The sequence below is a fragment of the Eurytemora carolleeae genome, unplaced genomic scaffold (assembly GCF_000591075.1).
Source record: "Eurytemora carolleeae unplaced genomic scaffold, Eaff_2.0 scaffold281, whole genome shotgun sequence".
In the NCBI taxonomy this organism is placed as follows: domain Eukaryota; kingdom Metazoa; phylum Arthropoda; class Copepoda; order Calanoida; family Temoridae; genus Eurytemora; species Eurytemora carolleeae.
In genome coordinates, this window is record NW_019396255.1 from 260,000 (window position 1) to 285,164 (window position 25,165).

Genomic DNA, 25,165 nt, shown 5'->3' on the forward strand with positions numbered 1-25,165 from the left:
CCCCCTGGAATGAAAAAAGTTTAAACCCCCCCCTGGAAAGATTCCTGTTTATGCGTCCCTGCCTGCAAGAGACATCTAAATAACTAACTGTAATTTACTCGATTGGATCATTTCTTTCTCCCTTTATCCCTACATTTTCATTTCTTTCTCCCTCTATCCCTACATTTTCATTAATTTCTCCCTCTATCCCTACATTTTCATTTCTTTCTCCCTTTATCCCTACATTTTCATTTCTTTCTCCCTTAATCCATAAATTTTCATTTCTTTCTCCCTCTATCCTTACATTTTCATTTCTTTCTCCCTTTATCCCTACATTTTCATTTCTTTCTCCCTCTATCCCTACATTTTCATTTCTTTCTCCCTCTATCCCTACATTTTCATTTCTTTCTCCCTCTATCCTTACATTTTCATTTCTTTCTCCCTCTATCCATACATTTTTATTTTTTTCTCCCTTTATCCTTACATTTTTTTTTCTTTCTCCCTTTATCCTTACATTTTCATTTCTTTCTCCCTCTATTCCTACATTTTCATTTCTTTCTCCCTTTATCCCTACATTTTCATTTCTTTCTCCCTTTATCCTTACATTTTCATTTCTTTCTAATTAATTTATCCTTTACCATTTATTTCTCTATTTATTTGCATTTTTAAACTTTATTTTTATCATCTTTTAATTTTCATCATACTCCAATATTTCTCTGTAAACATCCACAACGCAAAAGTTTAGTAATCTTTTTATTTCTTTATGCTTCCTGTTTTTCTCTCTAGTTATCTCAGTAGCTTCCTATCTGTCTTCCTGCAGGGTTATCCACACAGGGTTTAGACTTTTATGATAAACTGGTCTTTTGTCTGAAAAATATTCTTTTTTTTATGGCATAAAAGATGATTTAACAACGATAATAATAAGGTTTTATTTTATTGAACCAAAATTTCTCATTTTTTTTGGGTAACCCTGTATTTTCTTATGCTTTCTAACTTCTTATGTTTCTGTATTCATATCTTTCTGAATATATATCTTCTTAAAATAAGTCTAGAACGTGTTCTATTGTTTATAAAGATTGGTTATTGCTGGACACTGTGTTTCATGTTGGACATTCTTCAGCATATTTATATATAAATATATTCATACTGATGATTGCATTAAACATTGTGTTTATGAATAAAATGTTATAAGAAGATTGTTGCTCTTTCACTGATATATATCTGTCTTCCTTCCTTCCTTCCTTCCCCCCCTCCCTCCTTCCTTCTAGATAATTCTAAGAACTTAGACCTGAACACCCTGCCATCCTGCCATCCTTGTTCCCACCCTTTTCTTTCATCCAAGATTCATATTAAATGATATCTCGCACATACAGAGAGAAGGGGGCACAATTCCCCCCCCCCCCCCCCTATCTCATTTTTGATAAAATTATTTTATGAATCAAGAATTAATACAATAACACACTATGTATAACATTTACTTTTCCAAGATTTTTTTATTGTTATCTTTATTATTAAGTTAATGTTGATTTCCTACCCCCCCCCCTTCACACCACACTCAGTCATCCAATTACACAATCCAATATTATGATATTGACTGCCCTCAATACAATGAGTTGAAGTTACACTCCTTATAGTGCTTACAGTTGACAGTGGGCGCTCTAGGGGGATACACATATACCCGGTATATCTGGGCTCAAACAAACTGTTAACAGTGAATTCAAAATTGTTCAAAACCGTTAAAATTGGAGAAAATATACAGCAAGAAAACAAAGTTTATAAAGATGCTTCAATCACGGAATAATTTAACTAGTACGTCGCTAAAACTGGTGAAATTAGGGTCTTTAGGTGAAAATATCGATTTTAACTAATTTTATAATTTCATGATTATATAATTATATTATTATCTGTTGATTAATGGGTTCTATGACCTGTGTATTGAATGTACTCTAAACCTCAACCTTGAACTTGGGAATCCCAAAACCGTCTGAGAATCAGGTAGTTTTCAGGTTGGGTGTCTCAACATTTCGGAGAATTAGAGAGAGTGTACCCTAAAAATCTTGTCATCAGGTTTCTGTATAAGCGTATTTTCAAGTTACCCTCTACGGAAAGATGACAATGCCCGATTCACAACGGTAGCCTAATAAGAGTTGAACGAACAAGTATAATTAATTAGACATCAATGTTTATAATTTTGAAACCTGATTATTTTTAATTGTGGTGTCTCTACAAAGGGGACATGCGGATTTCTACTGCAGGAAAACATGTATGACTTCCAAATGAAACCTATATCTTCTTATATATGGCTTACTACCATAATTATCCAATTCCTGGCAATACAAACGTTTTGACCACAGCGGAATTAATAAGACTCCTAAAAATAAATAATTTTGTTTTCTCAATTTTTCTGAAACTTCCTGAGCCCACAACTTGAGACAGGGTATCGTTATGAAAACCAGTTTTAAACCCCAGGTTTTACGAATGGGGTTAGGCAGTTTTGTGGATATCAATATTTTTGTTATGAAATATTTTTTTATTTAGTATTTTTGTCGAACATCTTAAATCAAAATCTACAAAATGTTAAAGCCCCAAAAAGGAAACTCGAGAGTTTCGTTCAACGATACTCTTTTAAATTTCAGGCTCTGTATACAATGAGGTTTAACGGCTAATTCATTGGAAGTTTATGACCTTTGTTGGGTGGAGAGAGGGGGGGTTGCGCTTATTTTCTTTTAACCATCTATGATTTGATTAGGGCTTACACTTTTCTTGATATTTATTTAATTGGATCTTTAACGGAAAATGATTTCCTGTCTTACCTTTCAACTCACTGACTCAATGTTTAATTTTCATTTGAGAAAATACATTCTGTTGACAGTTTGTTTAAAATATACAGTACAGTGTACACAGCGCGTTTCAACTCCCGGATTTCCTGTGTTGACTGTAGAGACAGGACAGAGAGACAGAAGTTAGAACTTCAAGATCAATATCTTCGCATCATAACCAATGAGTATGAAATAGAAGGGAACCAAAATATGGTGTAATACACTTCATAATCCATACAGGGGAACCAAAATATAGTGTAATACACTTCATAATCCATACAGGGGGAACCAAAATATAGTGTAATACACTTCATAATCCATACAGTGGGAACCAAAATATAGTGTAATACACTTCATAATCCATACATGGGGAAAATATAGTGTAATACACTTCATAATCCATACAGGGGGAACCAAAATATAGTGTAATACACTTCATAATCCATACAGTGGGAACCAAAATATAGAGGAATCAAATTTTAACTGTACGACAATTATCCGCTTCTCTTTAAGTTAAAAACGCGGGAAGATATACGTGTACTTAAAAGGATTAGACTGGACTGGGTACCCTCTATATTGTGGAAGATATTGTCGTGTTTATAGTTTTCACAATTTTCATCAATTGTTCAATTCTCTAGAAGAAATCTGAAAGTCATGTTTATGAAGAACCACGATTGAAAATAGTCAAATACTCTAGATAAAAACAAGGATATTTCATTCGTTTTTGATCATTCAATGCTGTCTAGGGTACCGTTGTAAATCGGACATAATAATAAAGAAAATTATGACAATTAATAGAATATCTTAAATTTTGTTAAAAGTAAATGAGCTATAGTGATTATAGTAATTATAGTGATTAAGTGAGCTAACACTAAGGTTGAGGTACATTAAGGTATTAAACTAGTGGGTTAGAAACCTTGTTGAAATAAATTACTCTGAAATAAATGTCGAGCTGAAGTGTTTGCAACAAATTTTCACACTACACACTATAGAAGAATACAGGAGATTTTAGGAATTCTAGAGAGAAATAATTTAATTAGAACTCTATACATTTACTCCAGTGCCTTTGTACAGTTCAATCTATGTTCGCCACAATAACCAAAAATATTCTAAATTCTAAAGACTCAATTCTTTTATATTTCAGATTTGTGAAGAAACAATGTTTGCCATGAGACAACAGTTTAATGATCGGGAACTGACACAAATATTTATCCGTTTTTAAAATCATAAAGATGTGAAGTTTAAAGAACAGCGAACAATATTTAATGAGAAACTAGTTTTGTATAGGCAGCAAAGAACTATGTTAAAGTGGTTGGCCGGACCTGGGGTAAAGGAAGGGAGTAAAGGAATCAGTATAACCAGTGATCCTCTTGCTACAATCCATAATAAGAGAAGGAGTAAACATGTTTATTCTGTTAACAGGTAATAAATACTTTATTTCACATGTCGCCTAAACATTTAAATACTAAATCTTTACGATCCTGCATGGTGGTCTAACATTTTTATTATTTAGCATAATTTATAGATTGAAGTATCAAAGGTCGCCGACATCAGGTTGCAAAGATATTAAAAAAAAGAGGAAACGGGTTCTAGAAGTGTTTGATGCAAGGCTCCACGATTGGGAGCCGAAAACATTTAAAAGGGAACAAAAAAATGGGGGGAAATCTACCGAAATATTTATACGACTGTTTTTTCTTATTTATTTATCAAAAACAATTTTAAAAATTGTGGAAAAAGAAATGTGTGTGGTCAGTAAAAACTAATCAGTGCCTTATATAGAGGATATAAAATTCTATATTTTTGTATGTCATAATTGTTTCGAAATATTGGATATTTCGATCCAAATCCATACCATATAAAGCATAAAGAACCTTTTACGGATTTTGCTAAATAAAATGTATAGCAGCAAACCAAAAACATAAAAAATCAAAATCTACATTGACTGTTCAGAAATGGTATCGAAAGCTAGAGCTATCCGACTGATAAACCAGAACATTTTAATCAACGATTACCATTTATGACCTTTAGTTAACTTTCAATTAGCATTCAGTTTTTTAACATATATTTACTCACATTTTAACGGGTCACGGCCATGAATTGTCTTAAAACAACGCCTGATCAGTTTTTTGCAAAGTTTCAATTTAAATGGAACTGATTAAATATCAATTCTGACAACCCGTCGGCAATATTCTCAAGTTTAGTATGAAGTTGTTTAAATATAACATATATATTAATAGTATAGGTTAATATTTTTATATGCATATTTAATATTTAGTTGCTGTCCAAAATTTATTTGTAGTTTTTTTTATATTTAGCAAGTATTCCACTTTCGATTAGTTCCAACTCATTGTTAACAATTTTAATTTTCTTAAAGCAACAGTATGAGTCAGTATTTTTGATTAATTTCTAAACCATTTTGAATAAAATTATTGGTTTTTGATTTGTTGTAAACTTTTAAACCGGACTTTTTTATGGAAACCGCGCCCTGTTCAAGAGTCCCGTTGTAAATTCCTTAGAATCAGATTAGTTACAAGTTAATGCCGGGGATTTTTCAACAGTTTTTCGTGGATTTATTAAATCCATTTAATACTATTAACCTGCCAATACAATAAGGAAACCTGACAAATTAGTCTAATTCTAATGACCCTACTTTCAACTAGGGGCATACATTATGATCGGTTTAAAGGGACCGTTCACTTATTTGGATAATTTCATGGTAAACTAAACAGCCTATTCGCTGTTGATTGTTATTAGTCTTACTTTTTAAAGACAACTGTGGCTGGAGAAAAAGCCGATTTTCGTTCAGAATTCGAGCGAAAAGGTATGAATCCGCCAGGGGGTGCAAACGTTTTTGCCGCCCCCCTGTATCCGCCCCTAGTCAGAGTCAAACTTAAATCTGCAAACATTTTAAAAAAATCTGTACAGTCGCCTTAAAAGTCTCATTTTTGATGGGTAATCCTCAATCAAAACTTTGATTCTGAGAAAACGAGTTTGTGAGAAATAAATAAAAGTAATGGTTTAAATCTGTTTTGTAGGAATTTTTAAAATCTGAACCGGGGTTTCCCGACAAAAAAATTAAGCCTTTGCCACAAACTCAATTTTTCGAATCCCTATGTCTTTGCAACCTGATGGTGTAAACCTTTGGTTTTTAAAACTTGGGTTACGTGATCCACCCACAACTAAGCTTTCGGTGTGTTTTGTACTACTCTGTAGTGACTGTAGTTAACTGACTGAAAATATTGTAACGGTTAATGGAGAGCATGGATCTTTCTGAATTCATAGTTTAAATATCTAAAATCTTTGACATTGTGTTGCAGAGATATAGTGATTAGAAAATCAGAGTTGGTGGCAAAGACTCATTTGCTTAGAGTCAGATCGGTTCAGCCTTTATCTTGGATCTATATAAAAATATAAAATATAAAAATATAAAAGATTTTAAGACTGAAAAGTTAGCACGTGCTTTGTTGAAGACTGAGCAATGTAACTTAGTTTCATGTTTATACCCTGAAGAGGCAACACAATAAACAAACCACGGTTCATGATTTTAAGAATTTATTTCACTATAATTTTAGAAAATTTCATGATTTGATCACAAAGCCGGGACAATATTAACAAAGATCCATTAAAATTATAATCTTTGACTTTATTTTTGTATGTTTTAAATTCATAATAAGAGATTCGAGAAAATATCCAAAATATCCAAAAGTTATAGTTTCTTAAGAAAATCATAAAAATTCTTTTTCAAACTATAGTTTGTTTACCACTGTAAACTATAGACAGAAGAAGAAGGTCAAAGGAATTGAGTTTTTGCCACAAACTCAAATCTTCTGATCCCAATATCTTTGCAACCTGATGGTGCAAACTTTTGATATTTCAAACTTAGCTTATTTTATCTTAAAGTATTAATAGTTTGAAATATCTAAGGTATACGACATTGGGTTACAAAGATATAAAGATTATAAAATCAGAGTTTGTGGCAAAAACTCAACTCCTTTACACGACATTACTTGTACAATTTTGTGACCTCTTAGCTTATTTAGTTTTGATTTTACACAGCTTGAAAGTATGAGAACAGCAAATATATCGGGTTACATGTTATGAATTAAACATGTTATGTGCTTCTAGCTCTCAAATATAGAGGTGTTATGATTTAAAACATAAGATTTCAATCACTCTTTGAATTGATTTAATGCCACAAACTCAATTAGTATCATCTATATATCTTTGCATCCTGATGATGTGTATCTTTGATATTTCAAACTTAGGCTATTTGATCTAACACAATTCATAGTTTAAAATATCAAAGGTCTACGGTATAGGGTAGCTAAGATAGGAGTTTGTGGCAACAACTCAATCCTTTACTTTTGTTTGACACAATGACACAGATTTGAAGTATTATCGGAGACCCTTTTTAATCGGAGAATCCCCCCCTTCCTCTCTTTTCCCCTTCCCCTCCTTTGCAGTACCTTTCCTTTCATAGAAGATCGATCATCGAAGTTCAGTGGAAACTTCCTGCTCCCTCTTTCAATCGGAGATCCTCTCCCCCCTCACATCTTATTGGAGACAGTAGCGTACACACGGGGGGAGGGGGGGGCAATAGTCTTTTTGCCCCCCCCCCTCTAGCGAAAAATAAAAGAAAGTCTCCTATGAAACTAACGATATATTTGATGGCGCTAAATAATAACAATAGTTGCACCTTTATTTAGGTGTCCTGAGCTTTAGAATGAGCTATCCTTAATCCTGATTGTTTAATCTGAGTATCCAATGTACACACTTTTGAAGCTATTCTTAATCCTCTTTTTTTGGATATTCCTACTGAATAAAAGTTACTATACCATGCTATATCAGCTGTTCACAATTAAGCTGGCTTTTAGGGCATTTAAGCAAATATAAATTTAATCATGTTAATTTGAACGGACATACTCAAAAAATTAGTTTTGTGTGCATAAGTGATTATAACGCTGTTCCTCTATAATGTTTATCTGTATTAGGTGTTGTATATCTGTATAGAGTTTAGTAATATATGGGCATATGCAATTATCATCATTTTGGCTTGGGCCTACTTATAATACCCAAGGTCAGGCAGTGTTTTTTATAATTAAGTTTTGTATTAAGTGTTCGTTCAGACAGTAGTTCGATATATTTAATCAAATAGGGTCAAGATAGGACGTGTATTATTTAAAAATTAAATTAAATCACAACAGGAACTGAACACTCATCTCACCATTTGATCTTTTAATCTCTATATTTATGCAACCTGATGGTGTAAACTTTATTTATTTCAAAATTTTACCATTTGATCCATAAAAATAACTATTTCTATAATATATCAGGTTGCGAGGAATATAAGGAAAAGAACATTAGAGTTTGTTAAGAAACTCCAACAAAAGCAAAAAAAAATTAAAACCAACGAAAAATTATAGAAAATCTTCATAGCTTTGGAATTGCCTAAATATCATCTGATACAGTTGAATGGACATCTTTTATTCGATGATCTAGTGAAATAACCCAATGGAACCAAAACTATCTGTAACAATGCTAATATTGATATTAAAAACAACTGCATTCAATTAAATGCATATTTCTTCTGGAAATGCTATGAAGAAAATGCATTTTTCTGGTCCTGCATGAAAACATCATTTTAAATTTCGAGTTAGGCAAAATCTTGACATCCAATTACTCTTTAATATTATTTGCAAAATGACATTTTTACAGAAAACACGATAATTATTCAATTTTTAAAAACTTTTGAAATAATACTTAAAAAACTAAATAAATCTAAAACATATACTAATGAAATTAAACCTGAAGAGAAATTACACTCTATTAAATGAAAATATATGAGCATTCATATTTTCAGTATTTATTATTAAAGCTTTTTATTTGATAAAGATCATTTAAATTTAACATTTGTTTTTGTATTACCCTTTTTTAACAGTTTTCGATCACATTCGTTGTATACACACATTTTTTATTGTTGTATTCAGTATTACCTTTATTTAGTACCTTCTAAAATTTGGTTTTTAAAAAAACTAATAAGCCCCCCGCCCCTCTTTTAATGACCGGTAATAAAGGGTTATTTACACTTCATGGTGATAATTCCTCTTTTTGTGCAGTATCATCTTATCCCCACCATATTTTCTGTAGCACTTGATATGAGGATTTCAAAGTTTGAAACAATTGCATATTTCAGTTCATTTTCATAACCTTGTTTCTTGTTTTTTATGAATTAGTGTTTGTCAATTTTGTAAATATTCACCAATAAATATATCAAGACGCCATTTTTAATGGAAAGCATTCTTGTATGTTGCATTTTTAATTTTCATTTTTACCCTGATGCAATTTTGAATGCAAAACTTATTTTACCCTAAAAGAGAGAGGGGAGGGATGTAAATATACAAATATATATAAGAACAAAACATACAGAAACAAATCCCGTGACATAGCGACATTTAACTGACATGAGCACAAACAGGTTCTTTGTCTAAACTTTTTTAAATGTCTTTAAAATCCTCTGATCAGATTCTAATTTTTAATCAGCGTAGTCACTCCGTTTAAGATCTAATCAACCCTAACATACATTTTGCGAGTTTAAATTCAAAACTTGGGATTTAATAATATTCAAAACCTGGTTTTAATCTCAAAAGAAATTTCGTGGTGATAAGTTTGGGGTTGGGTTAAATTTTTCTTTCCTAAATTTGTTAGATAGATAGATAAAGTTTATAGCTAAAATATACGTATCTGTGTACAGAACCAGTTTACAATTACAAATTGATGATTATATTAACAGTATACAAGTATAAAGCAAAATATTTATATACAATGTAGATTATATAATGTACATGTATGCAATTAGTATAAATCTTTATGCAGCATGAATATTTTGATCCAGTCCAAGCTCAGTGTGTGTTTGTTTGTATATGTATCCTATAACGGCTGAACCGATTGGGTCCAATTACTTGTGTAGCAACTCGTACAATCCCAGGGATGGTTTATGGCTAGTTAAAATTAAAAATTGGCTACTAAAAAAATTTTAGAGATTAATTAGAAACATCCGCGAACTTATGAGTTTTAAAATTACAATCAATTTGACCAGAAGATGGGCGAAGAGCCAACAAAAATTATTTTTAATATGTTTTCCATAAAAATAAATCCGTAAAGAAAATGTTTATCCTGGGTTTCCTTTTGAATAAAATTAAACAAGATTAACAGAAAAATATTTCGGCTTCTTCAACAGATTTTCCGTCATTCAAACTTTATGAAGAAAGATGAAAAATTGTGTAAAAAGAAAGGAAAGTTAAATTTTAATTATGCAGTATTTACTATGCATGCCTGCCTAAGCGGCTCTGTTATGCTTTGCATGATAAGCAAATATAATAACTTTAAACATTTTAAGCTAATTAATTGTTAAAAAGAAACTTTTAATTTCAATATCCTGTTTGCTGGTAACTGTTCTACTGTTCTACTGATCTACTGGTCTTCTGGTCTACTCGTCTACTGGTCTACTGTTCTACTGGTCTACTGGTCTACTGTTATACTGGTCTACTAGTCTACTGTTCTACTGGTCTACTGGTCTACTGTTCTACTGATCTACTGGTCTTCTGGTCTACTCGTCTACTGGTCTACTGTTCTACTGGACCACTGGTCTACTGGTCTACTGTTTTACTGGTCTACTGGTCTACTGGTCTACTGGTCTGCTGATCTACTGGTATAGTAGTCTACTGGTCTACTGGTGTACTGGTCTAATGGTCTAATGATCTACTGGTCTAATGGTCGACTGGTATACTGGTCTACTGTTCTATTTGCCTACTGGTCTACTGTTCTACTGGTCTACTGGTCTGCTGATCTACTGGTAAACTAGTCTACTGGTATACTGGTATACTGGTATACTGGTCTGCTAGTCTACTAGTCTAGTGGTTTACAGGTCTAATGGTCTACTGGTCTACTGGTCTACTGGTATACTGGTCTACCGGCCTACTGGTCTACTGGTCTACTGGTCTACTGTTCTACTGTTCTACTGGTCTACTGGTCTACTGGTCTGCTGGTCTANTCCTCCCTTAATCTCCCGGTTAAGTAGTAATTAATATTTATATCTATAATGCAAGTTGTAATTATTGCGTACTGTTCTACTGGTATACTGGTCTACTGGTATACTGGTCTACTGGTTCACGGGTCTACTGGTCTACTGGTATAATGGCTTAATAGTCCACTGCAGTCTACTAGTCTACATCAGTCTACTAGTCTACTGTTCTACTAGTCTACTGCAGTCTACTAGTCTACTGGTGAACTAGTCTACTGGTCTACTGGTTTACAGGTCTACTGGTCTACTGGTTTACAGGTCTACTAGTCTACTGATTCACAGTTTAACTGGTCTACTGGTTTACAGGTCAACTGGTCTATCTTTTTACTAGTCTATTGGTGTACTAGTCTACTGGTTTACTGGTTTACAGTTTTACTAGTCTACTGGTCTACTGGTTTACAGGTCTACTGGTCTACTAGTCTACTGGTCTACAGGTCAAATGATCTATCTTTTTACTAGTCTAGCTGTACATATACCTTCAGTCTATTTGTCTATTTTTTTCTAGGTCTATCCGTATCTGTCTACCTACAATGGTTATCTGTATGTTTACTGGTTTAATTGGTATTGGTACATCGACTAGCTTTGAAGCTTAAATTTTCTAAAATTCTTCTTTTATTATATAAATTCTCATTATTACCCCCCCTCCCCCCAAGATGGAAACGGATCGTTAAATACTGCACACAACGTTAAGACCTTTCTTCCTTATTTTATATGCTGTCAAGCTTCATGTAATATGGGAAGGGGCCGGGAGGGGCCATGAGGGGGGGGGATATTTAAGAAAAAATTATATAATGACGGGTTTAAATACAAATGAGCGTAACTAAGCTAATTTGACAAACTAAGGTTTGTAAAAACAATTGTTTAAATGCTGAAATGAATGACATTTAAACATTTTAGGAGCTGCACCTTTAAATATAGTTTTATTTTCACCAAACCTCATTTTCTAAAAACTCAACATCCTCGGCAGTTTCAACTTTCTCAGTAGACTTTAAACCCCCTGCAATCTAAGACATAAAAGAATAAGATTGTGTGACAAAAAATATCAATGTTTCGGTCTAGCTCTATGTTAACAATTTTGACAAAGAAATACAAAATTTTAGTTATTGGCAAAAAATAAAAGGAACTGAGTTTTAGCCACAAATTCTGATTTTCAAATCGTTATATCTTTATTTGATCTAAAATGATTCATAGTTTGAAATATCTAAGGTCTCCGACACTGAAATGCAAATATATAGGGATAAGAAAATCAGAGTTTGTGACAAAAACTCAATTCCTTTAAAATATATTTTTGGCATTTTGATTCACATTGTTTTGACTTATTGTAATTAGTGTCTTCCGCTTATCTTATCTTTAGTCTGAAACATAAAGATAGTTTTCAGATGAAACTGAAAAGGATGGCTTCTGATTTATATTTAAACCATGAACCTGGCTTCCTTTCAACTCATTACTTTTCAAATCTTAACCATAGTGGACTATACAGAAAGCAAGTTTATTATTTGAGGGAATTAGTCATATGCTGTCTTTGAGAAATTATCAATTTAATCTCTCAAATTTAGTACCACTGGTAGACATGAACTAAATTGTTTTGTGCATAAAAAAGTTAAAAATTTCAAATATAATAACTATCATAGATATCAGTTGGTTTTCATTTGTGATTTTTCAATTTTTTTGAGAAGAGGGCTAAAAGACGAAAATGTTAGTAAATTTATCATGTTTGTTGAATACAAACCTCTTGAAATGCGCCAATCATTCAATAATGAGTGTACGGAAATTCAAATAAATCATTTTAGGACATTTACAATGGATGGTTTTTTAATGTTTCATTTTTAAATTAACTACGGTGATAACCAGAAACCTATGAAATAGAAAGACGACTTTAAAGCAACAAGACAATCCTTTAGTCTATTTGATGTTGTTACAAAGCAAATAGATTAACTTATAAAATCCCTTATTAACTAACATATATTTGACTGTATTTACACTTGCTGTGTATCATGTTCATTGGATGACAAATAAACCCTAGAAAGGCTGGGGGGTCTGAATCATATGTATAGCCTGGGGTGGGGGGGGGACGTCTCACGCTACCCCCTTAGAAAAAGGGCTTAGAGAATAGGGTTGAAATGTATGTTCATAGCCCAATTTTACGAGGCCAGTTCATTGAAAAATAATTAGACAGATAACTTGTATAGTTTGTGTGCTAGGGAGGGTTAAAAAGGGTCAGCAAAATTTTAAAAATAAACAAATCTCAAAAGTGTGACATATATTACTACATCCATTTTTCATGAGGTTTTCAACAATGTAGATTATAGATCTGTTCCTTTAGTTAAAAAAGTAGATTTTTTTCCACGGACCGGCCTTTTTACCGCCCTGTACTTACCCTATGCGTAAAAAAAATACAAAAAATCCTTTGAATTTCTATTCATTAAAAGTCAAACAATTTCCCGGTGATAGTGTCAAAAACTATAATTGGTGCGTCAAACACCCCCCCCCCCTCAATCTAGCTTGATTAGGCAAGGGTTAAAGCTTAATAACTTAAGTCTTAAAGTCGACTTTCTAATCCAGAATTTTCTGGTTCTCCTCACTGTATTGAATTAATTGGTTTAGGACATATTTTTTTGTATATACATTTAGCACATATTCATATCTATTAGATATATTAAATTAAATAAATATATTATATTTCATTCATGTGTATATCTATCTTTGCATTTGTTGTGAAGTGCACTTTCTCTGTTGGCGGTTTAATTTATTTTGGTGTTTTGTCCAAACAAAGAAACTGACAGAAATATATTAAAGTTTTATTCTTATTTTCTAATATATGTTTTCACACAAATACTTATTAACAATAATCAATATTATCAATTTTGATTCAAGCTTTTATTTTTTATTTTTTTTTATCATCATAATCCAGATCACTCTTTTTATTCTTTTTCCTTTTTTTTCTTATTTCTCCTTCTCCATTTTCCATTTTCTGATCTTCCATGCTTCCTAATTCCTATTCCTCAAAGTTAAACTAAAGCAAACTGCACGTTTGATTAAAATATTATAGGTTTTTAATCATAACTCCTTTTATAAAAAGAGCTACTGAGAGGAACAATGATGTTTTGAATTTATAATATTTAACCGAAAAAAAAGAATTGACTCTTTGCAACAAACTCTGATTTTCTAATCCCTATATCTTTGGATTCCAACGTGGTAAACCATTGAAATTTCAAACTATGACTTTTGTTAGATCAAAAAATATAAGTTTGAGATATCAAAGGTTTACGACATTGGGTTCCAACGATATTGGGATTAGAAAATCAGAGTTTGTGGCAAAGAGTCAATTCCTTCGCATTTTTCATACTTGTGTTTGAAATCCAACCTAAAGAAGCTACGAGGTCACAAAGTCGTAGCAGTAATGTTGCAAAAATTCTAAGTACGTCTATAGTTTGCAGTGCCTCTCTTGCTTATTTCTTGTTCCTCATTTTTCCTTCCTTTCTCCTTTATTTCTTCTTCCCAATCTTCATATCCCTAGTTCACGTAGAACTAACTACAACCAAGTGCATCCTATCTAGTTCACGTAGAACTAACTACAACCAAGCGCATCCTATCTAGTTCACGTAGAACTAACTACAACCAAGTGCATCATATCTGTATCCCTAGTTCACGTAGAACTAGATACAACCAAGCATCCTATCTATATCGGAAATTTTCAGTCTTAGTTTGATCTCTCATTCAAATTCCGTCAAAAATAGCGTTAGAAACTTAATAAACAATTCTATACTTTTCAATATAGCTCCCAACAAACAAGTATAACAGTACATTTAGATTTAATGGATGAAAATGGGTTCTAAAGTTAAGACTCGTAATGAGAACCTCTAGTTATCCGTGGTTTGCCTACCAGCCTTCATAAACACCCCGTTTAGCTGGAAGTTTAGTAGCTTGTTAAAGTTAATGTTGGAATTATTAGAATTTTCCTCAATTACTTGAAACTAGGATGACTAGCTCAACATTTTATCAGAAAGAATTGTAACAGAACAAAAAGGTTTATGCAACCAAGAGTTCAGTTCTAATCAATCTTTACTCCAGGATGAACCCGCTCTACAGTGGGGAAGAGGACCCGGATGGGATGGGACGGGACGGAGCTCGGAGAAGAAATGAGGACGGAGGAAGTGATGGTTCAAGATCTCCGAGTTATAGCAATCCTTCTTCTAGCTCCGGGTATGGGTCCAATCCCACAACATTAGGTAGGTTAATTAATTCTGTGGTATTTTAAGACATTTTACATACAGGGTGGTTCTTACAACAACGCAGGGGTAGATTTAAAATAATGCACATTGTTTCAAAAAACTGTTGTTTCCCGATAAAAATTGAACTTTTCAAAAAATACCTGAAATAGGCCGGGGAAATAAGTTTTATTTGGTGAAATTAATACACTTCTGCAAGTTGCAACATTATTAAGGCATGTATGTTTATTAGGTTATATGAAAATAAGAGAATTATTATTATGTTATGTGGAATCTATGAATTATTAAAAAAATGATTTAATATTAAAAAGAAAGCTGATAAAATAAGAATTATTTAAGCTACATAATTAAATATATACTGCACGTCATAGGTTTCTCATAAAACATGCACACCTGGGGATTCAGGCATAACTTAGATAGATAGATAGTTAAATAGTTAGTGCGTAGTTAGTTGGCGTTTCAAGCCAATTTTCCGCTCTTATAACCATTTAGTCCTGAATAAAATATATTCTGGCCAAACCTAATTCTGGTTAAATCCGTTGTTTTATCGGATAATAAGGGGGGGGGNAAGATCAACAAATAAAAAGATAAAAATTCATAAATATGTAATAACAAAGATCAACAGATAAAAAGATAAAAATTCATAAATATGTAATAAAAAAGATCAACAGATAAAAAGATAAAAATTCATAAATATGTAATAATAAAGATCAACAGATAAAAAGATGAATGAATAAATATAAATGAAAAACCGATAATTAATTAATATGTAGATAATATGTTTAACATTTCTTTGAAAGATCAATAAATTATCAGATCAATAGATCAGCAGATCAATCGATCAGCAGATCAATAGATCATAAGAGCAGTCGTCGTTTTGTATTATCGACGTTTTGTTATCAATTAATCAACAGATCAACAGATCAGCAGATCAACAGATCAACAGAAAAGGAGAAAAAAGATCAACTTTTGAACTTACAAATATAAATGAAAGTATGGCACAGTTATGTGAATGCATAGATTTAGAATTTGCATTCTTTTGTTTTGATTTTATACTTCACTGATTTGGCGTAATCTAATCAACATTTTAATTAATCTTTTTTTCAGTTTGCTTTTGTTTTTAACTGTAGAGTTGGCTGGATTACTAGATTGATCTTATCTCATGATATTTGAAGGTTTTGCACTGAAACTAAATTACAAAGAATAATGGTTAAACACTGAATAATTGGGAACCTGTCCAAGAAATATGAAGCGGGAAGGGTGGAGGGGGGTAGTATGCAGAAACATCAGAAATCAGCAAAAAATAACCTAAACCTAAAAATATTATGCACAATTTATTAAAAGGTTAAATTCGAACCTTAATTTTAAAAACATTTGATTAAGAGTAGTAGGTTGGGTTGAAGAGAAGCTTAGGTTTACAGAATGAATTCAAGATAAGTTTTGATTTACAGGTTGAATTCAAGAGAAGTATAGGTTTACAGTTTGGATTCAAGAGAAGAATAGGATTACAGGTTGGGTTTTATAGAAGTTCACATGTTCACATGTTGGGTTTAAGAGAAGATTAGGTTTACAGGTTAAATTTTAGAAAAGTTTGTGTTTACAGGTTGGGTTTAAGTGTAGGTTTTGTTTACAGGTTGGGTTTTAAAGAAGGTTTGGTTTAGAGATTGAGTTTAAAAGAAGTTTTGGTTTACAGGTTAAATTTAAGAGAAGTTTATGTTTACAGGTTGGGTTTAAGAAAAGGTTTGGTTTAAAAGAAGTTTAGGTTTAAGAGAGGGTTGGGTTTACTTAGTGTTTACCGGCAAGTTTAATGTATGGTTAGAGTAGGTTAGGGTAGGATAGTAGGGTGGAGCGAATAGATCAGAGTAGGATGTTTTAGGATGGAGTAGGTTGTTTAAGGATGGAGTAGGTTAACGTAGGATGGGGTAGAATGGAGTAGGATGAATTAGGATGGAGGAGGTTGTTTTTAGGATGGAGTAGGTTGGAGTAGATTAGGTTTTACGAAGAGTACTGAACATTTATCCAGCAAGGCAGGGAACCCCTGGCCGCTATGACCCGAAACTATGCAAAAACGAGCCTCCCAATTCGCTATTCAATAAGAGCCTCCGCTATATTTTTTCGACATAGTGGCACACAAATTTCACTAATGATTAAAGTTATATATGAAATTGTCATGATTTGTTCCTAAGATTGACTCATAAATTGGTTTTCAAGATTTATGTTTTACAAGCTAAAGTGCACGGCTTTGCCCGTGAAATTTTTTTAATCCAATTTAAAGCAAAAACATTTTGTAGAAAAAAAAAAATTCGATTTAAAAAAAAAACAATTTAAAAAAATTCGATTTTTGAAAAAAAAATCAATATATTTTATGAAAAAAATGTCTTATTTTTTTTAGCTAGAGGGCTATATGGATTTCTGAATTGAACTTTGTTTATTTTGTTTAAATCTTTGATAAAAGCACTAATTTTTTGAATTTTTTTTATTCAAATTAATCATTAATATCAAAATTTATATATTTTTAATTATCTAAATCTGATAAGAATTTCAAAAAAAAGGTATTGCTTAACCCAAATATCAAATGAAACTAAATTCGGAATATTATCTTTTTTTGCAAAGTTTTTAAACCGTTTTATTAGCCATACAATCAAGCACTATTTATATTAATTGATTAATACTTTTGATCTTTAATAAACCTCTCATGGAACTATGTAGAAAAATTTGCTAAAATCTTGTATTTAAACATAATACATGAGTTTAAGCCCATTTTGATGTAATACGTAAGCTCATTACTGTAAAGCGGAGGCTCGCACTGCGTGGCAAATCTGGGAGACTCTCATTCTGTATAGTTGAGGCTCATGGCGGCCGGAGGTTCCCTCCCTAATCCAGCAAAAGTAAAGTGCAAGTTTTCTTAGATAAAATAAAAATGTTGTCTGCAGTTGTTTTTATAAACAAGAGGGATCGGACAAACAGTTGTTGTTGAGGGGGGGGTATGGGAGAGGGGGGGAGGATAGTTTCTTTGTGAAACTTAAAACTAAAAGTTCTCAAGGAAAATGATCCAAATGTTAACAAATTATTCCAAGAATGTTGCTGCAATAAGGTTTTCTCAAAAAAGTAAATCCAACCAAACCATCATTTATATAATCTTACAATTTGTACAATGTATATCGTACAATTCACATAAATCAAATAAACATAAATTCTAGTGTGAATAAAGGAAATGATAGTATGATACATTTTAAAGAAAATGTATAATCATTTTGAGGTTAAAAGGATACACATCAAGCAATAAGGAAGATATTAGTTTTGGTGTTAAAAAAAGAATATGGTTCTTTTTAATAACATGTTTAATATTTAGACCGGCTGCGGGTTCTTTTTCTAACATCTCTTTGGATATCCACAGGTTTTTAGTGCAACCAAGCATGCACATATTCTGCACTAAAGCTTCTGCACTATCAACTTAAAATTTGTACATACATAATATCTACTTCATATCTACAGATAAATAATTTGCATGAAGCACAGACTACACAGACTGCTCATACACTCTACCTGGATTGGCTGAGCAGGCCTATTAGGGTGTCCCAGCACGCCATGCTACGCTTCCATGTAATGTTTTTTGGCTGACATCTGACGGCCACTTGTTGCATTCAGGGGTTAAGTTTTACTTAAAGAAATACTCCAATTTTAAACATAAAACATAACGTTTATGAATATTGTCTATTTTTAAAGATCTTGCATTTCCTATTCAAAGGATCCTTAAATATCTCTAAATACAGATGTCTCCTGAGTGGTCGTGTACAGTACTTGTACGCAATAGAACAAGCTGTGGTAAATATCTCATATTATAGGTGTTAATCGATCTCTGTAAATCTCTTATCTCTGGCATGAAGTTAAAGCAGATGCACAGAGAGGATGCCATACTGTACATGTCTGTTCATGTACAAATGTACAACTTTCACCTGTACATCTGTACATGTGAAAGTGTACCACAATTGTGCACAATGAATGTTTTAAAAGTTAAAGATATCACAATCTAACAGTTCAATGTTAGGGAAACATGAATGAAAATTAAACAACAAAAAGCATGGAAAAAAGTTCAAGAGGGGGGGGGGAATTAACTAAAAAAGGGAAAAGAGGTTGAAGGAAGTGGGAATAAAGCATAGGGAAAAGTTTAAGAAGGGTGGGATTAACTAAAAAAGGGTAAAGAAAGTATAGGGAAGGGGGAATGTTTTTAGCTTCTTTTCTATTCTCTAAAGAGAATCAACTTTGCTAAGATTTTCGGGGTAAAAGAAAAAGAAACTTTAACAAAGTTTTATTTGAAGTTACAAAAGTACTTTGTTTTAGATCTAATATTAAATAACATACAATTGTTTTAACAATTATTTAACAACTTCTTTAGTGTATTAGAATTTAGCATTTTTTTGTTAAAAAGTTTAGATCCTTTCAGCAGCACGCTGAAAATATTTTTTTTGATAAAATGTCGATTAAAAATAGCTTCAAAAAACTGGAACTCTGCAGTCTGCAGGCTTTAAAATGAACTTTTCAAATTAACTTTTTAATCTCCTGTTCAACGAAATAACCAACCTTTAATTCCCTCCTTTTTTATTTCCAGGGAGGATAATTACTTATCCTCCCTACGCTCGTGAGGTTTAGAACCCCAAAAAGGTCTTGGAGGCCCTCGGCTAAGTGGTTTTCCCCTCAATTTAATTATCCTCCCTTAATCTCCCGGTTAAGTAGTAATTAATAGTTATATCTATAATGCAAGTTGTAATTATTGCGAACTATTTAGTACAAATCCAACTATAAACAGTACAGCAGAGAACCTAAAAAGTAACTGAACACTAGGGTCAAACTCAAATTATCTAATCCCCATATCCTTGCAACCTCTAAAGGTGTAAACCCTTTGATGTCTCAAACAATCAATTAATTTGAAATATCAATGGTCTACGACATTAGGTTGATTATGATTATATATCTATATAATATCAATGATCTACGACATTAGGTTGATTATGATTATATATCTTTATAATAGCAATGGTCTACGACATTAGGTTGATTATGATTATATATCTATATAATAGCAATGAAAGTTCGTTTCCTTAAACTTAAAATTATAAGAAAATATATACTGGAATAGTTATCCTTGCGTTTTACTAGAGACCGTCCTAGTGTTCTCTATAGCATGACCTTTGCAAAGACCTTGGATCTTTCGTTTTTCATTGGTTGTCTTTTTCCTTCCTCTATCTTTTATTTCGATACTTCGAACTTAAAAATATAATCATCTTTTTTTGCAGGATCATTGGAGAAAGACGCGGAGAGAGAAGAAACTGAGGAGGATGGAAAACCACTACACGTTACTAGGAATATAAAAACAAAGATTAAATATTTTTCATCATTTTTATTCGCATTTCCGATTTTACAGAAACATTTAATAGAGGTGAACTGATTTTCGGAAATCTTGTGCAAGTTTTTCACCATCCTCCATTTTTGTTTTTCAATCTGTAAAAGTATATTTTAAGAATGGGAATATAGATTTTTAAATAAAACTTTCATGTGACCCTCCATTTAAGGAGTGGAATGTTTGATTCACAAAAGTACCTTTTAATTTAATCAACAATGAGGAAGATATAGTCGGTTTTTTTCATTTAGAAATTATAGATATTGAAAAGTGTTAAATTCTGAACATTCCCTTTCATTCTTTTTCAAGTATAAATTCGCAAGTCACTTTCATGGAGAACCCCAATCAAAAATAATCAATTTTTCAGATGATAATTAAGGATATCTTCTTAACCCTATAAAGGCTGAGGGGTCTGAATCTATGTATAGCCTTGGGGGGGGGGCCCCTCCCTAGTAAAAGGCCCTAGAGAATATAGATAGGGTTGAAATGCATGTGCATAGCCCAATTTGGCAATGCCAGCTCATTGAAAAAAAATTAGATCAAAAACTTTTATAGTTTGGGTTAAAAAAACGCCGAAAAAAGGGTCAGAAAAAGGAAAAAAAAAATTGTTGGGGGTTTTAATATCCATAATTTCTATATCCATTTTTCAAGGGCTTTTCAATAATATAGTTTTTAGATATTTATCTTTAGTCTCAAAAAAGTTTTTTTTCCAAAGACCGGACTTTTTCCGCCCTGTTCCAAACCCTAAAAAAATCCTTTAAATTACTATTCATTAAAATCACGATGATAGTGTCAAAAATGAGTCCCTTTAAACATTTGTTCTGTTTATTTATTAATCTATGTTTGTTACCAGAACGCTATTGAACTCCTACGCTGAGATAGAATCATTAGCAACCAGGGACTTGTTCAATTTATTTAACAATAGTATTAATAATAATAATAAATATTATTTAATAATTTATATTTTACAGTTCTTCTTTTCATTTCAAGAACGATTACGTTAATTAAAAACATTAAACTACATAATTTGATACAGTAAAATATTTTATTCCATATTATTTTTTAAAATAATTTCTTATGTATGTCCGGATACGCCTATCCATTATAGATTTTAAAAAGGAAGGGGGGGGTGGAGGAAGGGGGGGATGGAGGAAGATATTTGGGCGTAGCTTTAGTGATATGCAATAATATGATTCATATTCATAATACATAATTTGTCTTTCTTTATTACAATTTGAGTTTACGAATACATCAAAAACAGATTTGTCTCTTTAATGCATTAAAACATTTACAAGTTTATTCTTAAATAATTTAACAAATTTTTTTAATAGTAAAGGGACTGTTGGCGTATTTTCAAGTGACCCTAAATTTTAAAAAAATGCGGATTCACAATGGAACTCTTTAATTCTTTATCTGAGCAGCAATGGGAAAGATATCATCATTTTTCTATCTTAATGGGATGGACCTTTTTGTTGTCAATATCGACACATCTGCATAAATATTGAAATCCAAACAATATATAAAATATAAATTGAACTTGTTTATAGGACTGATTCCATTCCTGCTCCAGTTTGGCCTGCGGACCCAATCAATCCTAGAACCATCAGTTCTTCTCCTGTCCTGAGTAGATCACACCGAACTCTACTCCAGGTGGGAGAGGATACTGACACATTCTCCCGGAAGGTTGGGAATGTTGCACTCCAGGTGCAGAAGTTAACTGAGAAAGATCTCAGGTTTGACCGTAAGTTTGTCTCAAAACTGGAGGTTGGAACTAAAAGTGATTTTTTGCAATCCCGAGATCAGAGAACCAAAGAACGTCGGCGAGATGAAAAATCTTTCAAGAGAACGGATCAAAGATCAAGTTTAAGATCCGAACCTCTTCAAATGCACAGAGATATTGACCGAGATAGTTTCAGAGCACTTAAAAAGAACAATTATAAACCTCGAAGATCCTTTGCTGGACACTCAAACCTACGGCGAGGAGAGTTTAGTAACCGGAGTTCAAGAACTCCGAAAATAATCAGCAATTCTAAATATGTAAAGAAGATACTTGTTAATCAGGAACCCTCCCGATCATGGCCTGGATCCCAACGAGGATATTCGGATAAAACTAAGACGGGTGTAACCTATCCTGCTCCGGGTACAGGGGACGACAGATGCTTTAGTATTAGACACCAGGCCATGTCTCCTATCGGAGAGGAGGGAGAGAGAGGACATGACTCTTTGGTTACACATTCCTTGCTTCAGTTCACTAGTTTCTCTCCTACCCAGGATAGTTATGAGGACGGGACGGAGATTAACGAGGCTGGGTTTGGTAAGGAGGATATGGATCAGGTTATAAACGAGCTGAGCAAGGCCGTCATGAAGTCTAAAGGAGTAAGTACTTTAACCAGAGCTGTATCAAGAGCTAGATCCTCGCAAAGATCCCAGCATTCCGTTCGTAGCTCAATCAGAAGATCTTTCCGTCATCGGAGTTCTCGGAGAAAAAAACCCCGAAGCAGAACGGAAAGTTTAAGACAAGGAGCAGGAATTGAATCAATGCGAGACCTATGGGAGAAAACAGGGATGAAGACCAACGGTAGAAAACTTCTTATTGAGAGTGAGGATGAGCTAAATGATGGTCGAGTAAACCTCGGATATGAAAGTGATCTGAGTGATGTTTCAATCCCTATTCGGAATGGACGACGGAAAACTGTCAGTCAAAGCTCGACCGCCAGCTATGAAAGTGAGAATCGTAAACCTAGGTTGGTACGAAGTGATACAGGAGGTAGTTGGGAGCTAAAGGGAGGAGGTAGAAGGGATGGGTTGGACACTGTGGATCTGGATCGGGTTTCCGTCGAAGACGAAAGTGATTCAAGCGCTAAACATGTAAGATTCTCGAGCCGGAGTAAACTAAATGACTCCGAAAGACTGGTTTATGAAAAAATGCCTCCGACACGATGGGTGTCCTCCAACTCTAGTGTCTGGGAGAGATACTACGGGTCTGCTGGTATCCGTGATCTCAATACAACAGAGCTTGGAGGGTTTAAGAGATCCTCCGGAGAAAACTTTGGCTCCGGGTTTACCTTGGATCAGATGTCTAGCAATCTACTCCGGAAAAATGAGCAGAAGAAGAAAAGATTGAAATGTTTCTGTAATGCATTCTGCGTTTTTCTTCTTCTCTCAACCTTTCTCCTGGTCATAGTAGCGGTCAGTGTTCTACTAACCAGGGGGAAAAACCATTTTGGTTCCATGTAATTTAAGAGACTGTGCACTGTACATGAGTTATGTTTGAGGAAGAGATCAACCTATTTTACAATTTAAAATATTTTTATATTTATAAAAGAATAATTTAAATATTTTATTAATTATAATTTAACTGTGATACATTAGGTAGCTATTTATGCATTTTTATACTTAATTTAAATATATTATGTGGATGTCAAATTGTTTTAACAAAATTATCTTGATACTTTGAACTCGGAGAACTCGAGGGGGAGGAGGGAGAAAACATTAATGTTTCGGATGGGTTGGCACATGTCAATGACCGGCATTTAAAATTTTATTATCAACACGCTACTAAACTCATAGAAATTTAGAACAAAAGAATTTGTTTTTGCTATTTTAGTTATCTTCAAGTAGATGAATCATATGGAATCAATGAGATAACCTATCTAAAATACACTGGAAACCTTCATCTTTATTTACGAATGATATTGACAATCTTATAGATTAAGGGATTCAGAAAATAACCTTAATTTTATCAATTAAAATTGAAACCTTCCCATTAAACAAAAGAAGTTATAAGAATTGTTTTAATTGGGTTTTATTCTTTATTTTTGAAGAGAGAGGCAGCAACAACAAATTTGTAGAATTTGTGTTACATTTTTCGTCCGGATGATGATATAATTGTATAAAAAAAGTTTTTTTCTGATGAAATTTTACAAATGGATTTACTTTCTTTAGAAAATATAATCACCATAAAATCATCTCATTGTTATCAAATGAGCCCTAAAAAACTTCTCTGTAATACAGTGATAACCAGAAAACTTTGGAATGGGAAGTCTACTTTAAAAAGTCCAATAAACATGAGACACAGGAATTGTGCGGAGTAAACAGACCCATTTCACTAAATAAGTGATTTAATAACTTACTATAAGTAAATCTATTTGTTAAATAACAACATCAATTACACTTCAGTATTGTTTTAATGTCGTCTTCCTATTCTAGAGTTTTCTGTACTGCGCTCTCGGTTAAAATATGTCACCTAGCCGGTATTTCCCTGTAAGCCTTTTCGTGTTTTCGATGGATTTTATTATTAAGGAGAAATTTATGAATGCTTTTATAGAGAGGCAGGATCCTAAGAAAAAGAAAGAAATTAAGATTTTATTTTCACAATTGATTATTGTTGAACATTTCTTTTGAAGGGAGATGAGCGTACTTTTTAGTGATCCGTCATGCTGATAGGGTACAGTGAAACCCTTAATAACGAATACATCGAAAGAATTCATCAAATGTCGTATTCTTCACTTTCTGATAATGGAATATTGCAGATATTTAGTTTTTAAATTAGATGATTATATGGAACTCTTTAAAACTGTTCCTGCATATTCATGGCTATTTATTTATTTTCGCAAATACTGAAATTTACGTAATATAGTATAAAACTCATTGAAAAATT

General features: G+C 32.7%; 1 protein-coding gene across 2 annotated transcripts; it reads left to right on the forward strand.

Annotated features, from left to right (window-relative positions):
• The first annotated feature begins 3,946 nt into the window (after window positions 1-3,946).
• On the forward strand, window positions 3,947-23,944 carry LOC111699473 (uncharacterized). 2 transcript variants are annotated; one of them, XM_023470165.1, is made up of 6 exons: window positions 3,947-4,220; window positions 14,950-15,107; window positions 18,460-18,504; window positions 20,402-20,468; window positions 21,359-21,403; window positions 22,053-23,944. In XM_023470165.1, exons 1-6 carry the CDS (start codon window positions 4,099-4,101, stop codon window positions 23,740-23,742), a joined length of 2,127 nt encoding a protein of 708 aa, XP_023325933.1. In that variant the 5' UTR covers window positions 3,947-4,098; the 3' UTR covers window positions 23,743-23,944. The 2 variants fall into 2 exon arrangements, with proteins under 2 accessions (XP_023325933.1, XP_023325934.1); XM_023470166.1 differs by lacking the exon at window positions 18,460-18,504.
• Window positions 23,945-25,165: the final 1,221 nt, after the last annotated feature.

What these genes read in the sequence shown, in the direction of transcription:
- LOC111699473 (XM_023470165.1), top strand. Translation starts at nt 4,099, where the DNA reads ATGTTAAAGTGGTTGGCCGGACCTGGGGTAAAGGAAGGGAGTAAAGGA. An exon ending in GTCCAATCCCACAACATTAG is followed by an intron (nt 15,108 to 18,459) that starts GTAGGTTAATTA and finishes TTTAATATTTAG; the next exon opens with ACCGGCTGCGGGTTCTTTTT. An exon ending in AAACCACTACACGTTACTAG is followed by an intron (nt 20,469 to 21,358) that starts GAATATAAAAAC and finishes GTTTGTTACCAG; the next exon opens with AACGCTATTGAACTCCTACG.